The sequence below is a fragment of the Neolamprologus brichardi genome, chromosome 5, assembly GCF_056152115.1.
Source record: "Neolamprologus brichardi isolate AB-2024 chromosome 5, ASM5615211v1, whole genome shotgun sequence".
Lineage (NCBI taxonomy): Eukaryota > Metazoa > Chordata > Actinopteri > Cichliformes > Cichlidae > Neolamprologus > Neolamprologus brichardi.
The window spans coordinates 11,789,275-11,798,221 of NC_142108.1; the positions used below are offsets into that span (position 1 = coordinate 11,789,275).

General features: G+C 38.9%; 1 protein-coding gene across 4 annotated transcripts in view; it reads left to right on the forward strand.

The window, feature by feature from the left end:
• Positions 1-6,571, forward strand: part of camk1b (calcium/calmodulin-dependent protein kinase Ib) — a 42,032-nt gene extending 35,461 nt beyond the window's left edge. For all 4 annotated transcript variants that reach the window (XM_006784426.3, XM_006784427.2, XM_087840661.1 and 1 more), the window contains 8 exons: positions 73-211; positions 790-916; positions 1,139-1,214; positions 1,570-1,682; positions 2,659-2,737; positions 2,961-3,048; positions 3,319-3,427; positions 3,518-6,571. In XM_006784426.3, coding sequence (XP_006784489.1) covers positions 73-211; positions 790-916; positions 1,139-1,214; positions 1,570-1,682; positions 2,659-2,737; positions 2,961-3,048; positions 3,319-3,427; positions 3,518-3,618 — 832 coding nt within the window. In that variant the 3' untranslated portion in view covers positions 3,619-6,571. The remainder of the gene's footprint in view (positions 1-72; positions 212-789; positions 917-1,138; positions 1,215-1,569; positions 1,683-2,658; positions 2,738-2,960; positions 3,049-3,318; positions 3,428-3,517) is intronic.
• Positions 6,572-8,947: the final 2,376 nt, after the last annotated feature.

Sequence of the window (8,947 nt, forward strand, 5' to 3'; positions counted from 1 at the left end):
CATGCTTCCCTTCTATTTTTAGTCCCCCTCTCACTGTTCTTTTCTTCTTTCTTATCCACATTGAAAATACAGAGTGTCTGGTGGGGAACTCTTTGATCGTATCATAGAGAAGGGCTTCTACACAGAGAAAGATGCCAGTAAGCTCATTCAGCAGATCCTGGATGCTGTCAAATACCTCCACGACATGGGCATTGTGCACCGTGACCTCAAGGTGAACCAGGGATCAGAACTATGTTTGAAAAGATTGACTTTGTGTGGCAAATGGTAGTGAATTTGAGTTTATTCTTGTAAGTTGTTGTCTCTCTTTTTTTGGTTTTTCACTACAACATATGGTTTCATTTTAATCAATTTTTTTGTGCTATGGGGGTTTATCTTCTGTGTTTTGATACCTAATGGTGCTGTGTATTTTAAACTGAACCTTTGAGGATCTTTAGCATTAAAAAAACATGCGCACGCACGCACACACACACACACACACACACACACACACACACACACACACACACACACACACACACATTCCTTTAAAGGAATTTGCAAAAACGTTCTTCCCCCCAGACTAAATACATGTCTGTTATCCCCCCTTACTGTATGGCTTTGCTGATCATTAACAAAAGTAGAATTTAGTGTCGCTTATCTTTTCCAGTCTATACAAACATTCAATCTTTAGTAAAGAATTAGTTATTAATTGTGTGTCCAGTGATGTTGGATTTCAGTTTGCAAGACTTTTTATGGGTTTTTTATGATGCATTTTATTTACGCTCTGTTCTGTTGTCCCTCCATCCAAAGCCAGAGAATCTGCTGTATTACAGCATGGATGAAGACTCCAAAATCATGATCAGTGACTTTGGTCTGTCAAAAATTGAGGGCTCTGGCAGTGTGATGTCAACAGCCTGTGGAACTCCTGGATATGTCGGTAAAGGAGTCAAATACTAGAAATCTGTTTATAAAAAAACAACTTTAGGCATGTACACCACCTTTTTCTCAGATCTCAGCTTTAAAACAGTTTAATGGCTCAGAGATGGTGTACTGTGTATGAAAAAGTGAGACACAAAGCATGCTAAACATGTATCAGACACTATGAAGGCTAAGTCTTGTTATATTGTGCCTTAATAGCTATGACCTTGTGTTTCCTCAGCCCCTGAAGTTTTGGCTCAGAAGCCCTACAGTAAAGCAGTGGACTGCTGGTCTATTGGTGTCATAGCATATATTCTGTGAGTAGACGTTTTACATGTATCTTTATACAAGATGAATCACATCTGCAGAGATACAATATTTTAACAGTCAGGTTTTGATAAGGATTAATCAGAATGCAGCATGTTTTGGATTCAGCATCAGCAGTGTTAATTTTAACATTCAACTAACAAGCAAAGGATTCATGGTTGGATCCCAGGAATAGACACTAATCCCTTGGTGGTTGCATCAGAAAGGGCACCCAGCATTAAAATCAGCCAAATCAAAACAAGCAGAGCTACTAAATAAAGGAGTGATTAAGGCTTTAGCATCATAGAAAAGCCAAAGCGTGTCTATAAAAAGGAAGTGTCAGCCTGTGCTGTCTCTGTGTTTCAGGTTGTGTGGTTATCCTCCATTCTATGACGAGAATGATGCCAAACTGTTTGAACAGATCCTGAAAGCAGAATATGAGTTTGATTCTCCGTACTGGGACGATATCTCTGATTCAGGTACAGTACAGACATGAGACCTCTCACAAAGAGCTTTTTGGAACTGATACCTTTCAGGCTGATCACACTGGAAACTGTGATTAAAGAAGGAACACACCCTTTTAACAAAGTTTCCCAAATCACCAGAGGATCATGTTCTGGGTGTGTATTGTGGAAACCATCAAATTAATTCATTCTTTTTCTTTGAGGTCAGAAACATCCTCCTCTTTAAATCAAATCTGATAGTTCTTTCTGGATTACACAGAAAGAGATGAGCCACTAGAAATTTAGTAGAAATTTACATCCTTTTTCTTATATTGTTACAGTCTCAGCCAGTGCTTGTCTGCATTTGTTATTTGGGATTGTACTCCAGAGTGCTCACATGTCCTGGAGAAACTTCAAAAACTTTATTTGATACAGTTTCTAGTCATTAAATCACACCTGGAAATTACATTAGATATTGCATTCCACAAGTGACAGGAAGAACATGGTAATTATTTTGTGTCTGCACACGTACCTGCTGATTTAAATGTTTTACTACAAGTATCTTTGCCAGATTCATAAAATATTACCTTGTGAATGAGTGGCATTCATCCAATAGTGAATATTGTGAACGGCGGTTTTGCACACCGATGTTGAATACTTCTTTCTGCAAAACACAGACCCTCACAGTGAGCAGAAAAATCTCCCACCTACCTGACACTCCATTTGACACAGAGTGCCAGACGGAGACTTGATCTTTTTGTTCCTTCCAAGCCTAAAGTTTACCCTGCAGGCATTTAACTCGCAAGATCAGGCAACGATCAAATGTAAAAAAAAGAAAAAAGAATTCCTAGTTTTGACTCTTGGCGTCAAGTTAAAAACACTGAAGTATTATTGCATTGATAAGCTTAATCCAGTTTTAGACTGATAGTACAGTATGGTTATTAATCATTCATTAAACATCAGTTTTATGCAGTTGATAATGTTTAAAAATTTTTTTTTTTTACCTTTTCAGCTAAAGATTTTATAGTACATCTGATGGAGAAAGATCCCAGCATACGTTACACTTGTGAGCAGGCTCTGCAGCACCCTTGGTATGGCTCCTTGTACACATAATTTTTCCAAAGAAGAATAATGTTATTTTGTTAGTTCAAATCTTCAATAATTCCACTTAAATGTTGTAAATATTGTAAGTGTTTGGACTGCATGTCGGTTAACTAGGTGTGACCATATCTGCAGAACAATTCCTATCCGTATTCCTATCCGTTATGCACACAAATAAAACACACTCGCACTGAAAGCCATTTCCTCTGTCAGGATTGCTGGGGATACTGCGCTGGACAAGAACATTCACGAGTCTGTCAGTGCGCAGATTAAGAAGAATTTTGCTAAGAGCAAGTGGAAGGTAAGTCAGACTCCCAGTTCTACTTAGATGTTGCATTGTTCTTTTCATTTTTAGCATTAAAGGAGAGGACAGAGATTAAAACTGGTCTGGTTTGCTATATTTTAACTTAACTGTACCGGGCAATTAGAAAATGTAATTAGGGTTAGGGATTTCAGCTACAATGACTTGATCCTCGGAGGGTTGAATTGCCATCCAGATCCTAATTTGTCCAAAATTGGCAAGTAGATTCTCCTCCTTTCTTGAAGTTTCATTATTGTTTTTCCTCTGCAGCAAGCGTTCAATGCCACAGCAGTGGTTCGTCACATGAGACGTCTCCAGCTCGGCACGGGACAAGAAGGAGCCAACCCAGCTCATCTGCTGATGCCGGGGGAAGATGCAGGTGGCTCCTCTTTGGCTGTGTGTAACATACTTCACCGTTTTTAATGTCAGGTAGATTCATTACTCATATTGTCTGCTTTATCTCTCCCAGAGGCTTGCTGTGAGGGAGGGTGCTCCCAGAACGTCGACAGCGGAGTAGATGCTCTGTCCAACTGTCCAACATACCGCTGCCACCCGACCAGCAGGGTGTGATCCATACTTGCTCCACCTACTTATCTAATTGATCCCAAGTCACTTTCCAATTTAAACTCCCTCAGTGGCACCAGAGGCGCTGTCTCCCCACTTATCTGGTTGCTGGACTACTGAGTCATTCCAACCTCTCGTCTGCAGGGGGAGCAAGTCAGCCCAGCCTGAAGAGGAAAGTCATAAACCCGGTTGAAAGTGGAGGAGGTGGAAGAATTGATGATAACGATGATGATGCACCACAGCGGGTGATTTTTGGGATGAGTTTAAAAGGAGGAGAGGATACCAAGGAAGTGGGGGAAGGCAAACTTTTCCATCATCGTTCCTGGGGGGGATTGTTTTTGCAGAAGCAGAACAGAGCTTGTTGGACACTGTTTTTAATTGTTGAGGTTTTTGTTTTTTGAATTCAGTTCGTCTCATTGTTTGTTTTTATTGTTTTGTATATTTGTGTGTTCCTTCCTACTGTTAGACTTTGAAGTACAAATCCAGAAACAATATCTGCATGATCAGGAGAGAATTTCCCAATGCATGCTTTCCTATTTCTAAAAACATACACTGTTTCAGTAATGCAGCATCGCAGTACGAAACAAATGACGCAGTGCCAGAACGACTGAGCATTTCTGGCATTTTTTTTGCAGCATTTGAAACAAAAACTGAGTCAAATCTTGTAATATTACAGAGCTGCATTCTGTGTCTTTAAGTCATGCTTTTAGACAATCAGCAACAGAATAGTTTATGCAATGAAAACTCCATTTATTTACTATGTAGCCTTTCTCGTGGTGATACAGTGTTTCCATGCAGTGGTTAGGCTCTCTGAGAGGGAAAAGCTTCTCCATTTATCTTTTGTTCACATTTGTTTTTCAACCTTCAACCTCTTTAACCGCGTGCACACAGGGATTTCTCTTTGTCTAAGGTGCCTTTAGGATATACACTATGATGGGTCTATTGGTGAGAGTTGTTGCAACAGAACCTCTTTCTGGAACTTCATATTTTGTACATGTTATACTTTGAGCTTTAAGATGTAGTTTCACGGTTAATTACTGTAATTTTTGACTGAATGCCTGAAGACAAAATGTAAGCTAATGATATTTTTCATTAATTGTTAATGAAAATAACATTAAACTCCTTACAATACGACAAGGTAAATCAACAACAAGGGACAGCTTTGACACTGGTGTTTACAAAGACCCACTTTACACCCTTCAGTGCATCTTATGTAAGAATAAAAAGTAAATATTTCACATTTATTACATTCAGTTCCCTTTAAAAACCTACATGGACAAACAGAGTTTTATTGGTCCTTTTACTGGCTTTTATAATGAATCTTAGTATGTAAATGCTGGAGAATCTATAAATGTTCTCCAGCATTTAGTGTGTTCATATTGGTTGCTGCAGATGTTAAGGTGTTTTGTGTGCATTTAATTGGATATTCTGTACTTTTGCTCTGGGACCTGTTACAGTGGGTCCTGTCCTGAGCTCAGCGCTGTCAAAAGCAGTAAAAGCGATGATCTCTGCCCTCACTGCTCTCTGTCATTGACTTTCAGCTGATCATTCTTGCTCATGTAATTTAGTGCTGGTTACATATGTTTGCATGATGTGGTTTGAAAATTGTGACTGTTTCTTAAATTGTACAGCCACCATGAGATGAATGCAGATAAAAGGAAGATGTTTCTTTTTATTTGATAATTGTTTAATCCAAATCCTGTCATGCAAATGAGTAAAGAGCAAAGAAAAAAAATAGTACTAACATTTCAACAGGTTCAAACGAGTTTAGTGTGCTACTTCATAAAATTATTTTTGAAATTTTCTGCATATATTTGGGTAAGCATTGTACTGTATTTAGATGGTAAAAAAGGCAAATTTTTTTTCCAGGAATTTGTTGTTGTTTTTTTTGCGTGAGTTGTTTGTATGTCATGAAGCAGAGGAAAGCACACAGACGTGCAGACAGACTAATTTTGGAGCAGTCAATATTAAAACTGATCCCGTGCTAATGAAAACAGCACTAATTTGAGTCGTTGTTGGCCGTGTCTCCTTTAGACAGCTACAACACAATAAATAATAAAAGAAATGGATTTAAAATGTTCCTTCAAATCCTCCATGTAAATATTCTTTTCTCTTAGCTGCTCCTTTTAGGGGACACCACAGCAGATCATGTTGCTCTATCTCACCCCGTCACTTGCATAACCCTTTGCATGTCCTTCTCCATTAGATTAAAAACTTAATACCCATAGAAAACATATTGCAGGAAAAAAAAATCTAGTGATGACGAATAAGAAGATGGTTTGTTGTATTTAACATGCAAAAAAATACTAACAGAAGTCCTTGAAAGTTCTAATTTGATTCTCTGCTGAGGCAAGAAATTGAAATGTGCGAGGAAATTAAAGATTTTTACATCCGAGGGTAATAAAACACATGATGGGGAAATATAACCACATCAGATTATCTGCTCAGTCAGCCGTGTTTGTAGGAAAACTGCCGGAATGATATCGGGAACATGTAGGGAAAGGATGTGCTAATGACCTCACAGTTGGTTTCATACGTTGCTACTGCTCTTGACAAATTTAATTTATATATTTTACACTGCGCCAGTCTAAAGGAGCGAGACAGTCTTTCTCCTCTAACAGCTTGTAGAGAATGACCAGTGTGTGGTGACAGTTTGTTCTGAGTGTTTGTACCATAATTATGTTGCCTTTTAATAAATGCTGTTTTGGGCTGCACCTACTGTATACACAGATGCAATGCATCATGGGTTGTTGAAAAGTGACTATTGCTTAGTGTGAAAGCCAGTGATTTGTAAGGGAAGCATACATTAAAATTCTTGTCTATGCATTATGGAAATGAGTTTGTTTGTCTGGGGGAAAAAATACATGTTGAATGCTACATTTATGCTTAATATGTAGAGTTAAAAGTGTGCTGGGAAGTGGAATTTTTCTGGAATAAAATGATTTCATCTAAGGTTAAATGACAACCTCAGCACATGTTTTATATCATTAGTTATGACTAATGCACTGACTTAAGATTTAATGCATTTACATATTCGATTTAAAAGGAGTTAGCTCGATTAAACACAAAACCTTAAAATCGACAAATTGAATTTTTTCATTAGTCTGATTTTTAGCTTATTTTTTTAATTCAGCAGGATTGTTGGTTGTTACTTTGTGTAAGTTTACTACTAAATAACCAGTTATATGTTTCAGTTACAGTACACAGCTGGGGAGGATGTGAAAGTAATTTTAACTTCATTAGGCTAAAGGCAAACTCCTGCTAGTGTTAATTACCACAACAGGTTTTTGTCTTGTTGTGAATGCACAGCACTGTGCAAAAGTCTTGAGCCCCTAATAATTTCTTTATTTTATGCTAGCAATATAATAGGAATGTGTGCAGTGATTTACTGAAAGGTTCACACATACATGGGAGTACAGTATATAGGACAAAAACAGTTTGAAAGTCAATATTTGCTGTGACCACCTTTACTCTGAAACACATTCTGAGCACCCTTAAGTCAACTTTCTTTAAGTAGTCTTCAGAAATAGTTATCCGGGCTTCCTGAAGGGCATTCAAAGCTCTTCTTCAGATGTTGGTTGCATTTTCTTCCCACGCTGCTTCAATTGTCATGCTGAAAAATGAACCCACTGCCAGTCAGATGCTTTCCAGATGGTATTATATGATGGATCAAAATCTGATGTTGCTTTTCTTCATTGATAATTCCATCAGTTTTGACAAGATCTCCAACACTACTGGCTGTCAAACCGTGAAAGAACCTCCATCTTGTTACACATTATGTTATCACTTCATTAGAGAATTTGAAGAGTCACAGTGGTGTGGTGGTTAGCACTGTTGCCTCAGGAAGGTGCCATCTGGCTGGGGCCTTTTCTGTGTGGAGTTTACATATTTGTCCTGTGCACATGTGGGTCTCCCCCCAATCCAAATGATGGATGGCACTCCATAAGACCTGTTGCCACTAATTTTCAGTCCAGTTCTTGTGTAATCTGGCATACCGCAGCCTTTTTTCCCCGTTTCCTTTCCTTAAGAATGGCTTCTTGGCAGCCACCCTTCCACTGAGACCATTTTCTGATGACGCGTCAATGAACAGTAGTTGGCTCAACTGAAAGGACCATATGCGTCTCTCAGGTCCTGTGTCTGGTCTTTTCTTATTTCTTAAAGATGTGACTTTTTAAATTTCCCAGACACAGTATAAATGCACAAACAGTAAGCCCTCATTCTGCCCTTTGATATTTTTCTTTTCTAAGTCTTAGAGTTGTTTCAAAATCTGTCTTGTTCTTTGTCTTGAACGGCAAATCTGCAAAACAATAACACTACAATGGAAGTGCTACTTTACATTTCAGTGGTGAAATTCAGCAACAGTTGATCTCATGAAACAGTTCTGTGACTTGAGAGGTTCCTCATGAATGTTAATTTAACAGTCTGCTACTTGAAGCCTCTCTCATCCTCTCCAAGGAATGCTGGGTAACTGCGGCTTGCGGATTGGCCGCCAGAGCGATGCACTGGGGGGAGAGCGGAGAGTGAGAAAGAATCTGGTGGTCGACCTCATTCAGGAGACAGTAGACGAGTAAAAATTATGTGGTCAAACCATGAACACGGGAATGATTAAAAAATAATGGGAGATAAATTTCACTGATCACAAGGTAGAAAGTGCTGAAAGAAGCAGTTTATTTATTTTTAGATGTGGAAGACTGAGGGAAAGTGAAACCTGACACGACAAACTTGTAAAACTAAGGCGAGGATGCGCATCTTCATACTGGGGTTCAATTCCCATTAAAACAGAAAAACCAAAGCATCAGCATCCTGGTGAGGATTGTGCATAGTCCACATCCTCCTCACAGCACATGCCGTTGCCCATGCTTGTAAGGAATGTGAAACGCAGACTTGATGCAGTTAAGAGCCAAAAGAGAGCAACACTGCTATGACAGACTTGGTCTCATCATTTTCACGTTGATTTATCTGCTGATGTTGAAAGCTGCAAAGATTTATGTGTCGCGAACAGGGCCCAAATCAGACCTTAAAAAAACGCTCCACCCAAACAGTGTCACAGCACTGTGAAGACGTGGTGCTCTAAGGTAAATAACTATGTCAGCATGCTCGAAATTTCTAAATAAGCCATTAGCATGTTGCCGTTGAGAGGTGGATATATAACCTTGTTAGCACAAATACAAAGTATACAACTCAGGCAAAAGGTGATCCATTCTGTAGCCAAACCAATCATTCAAGGTGACTTACCGCCACTGGCATTAAGTTACCCTCCAATAACTATGAAGATAACTGATAAGATACTGTAGGTCACTGGAAATGAAAGACGAGCTACAACTCTGTGAGTTTA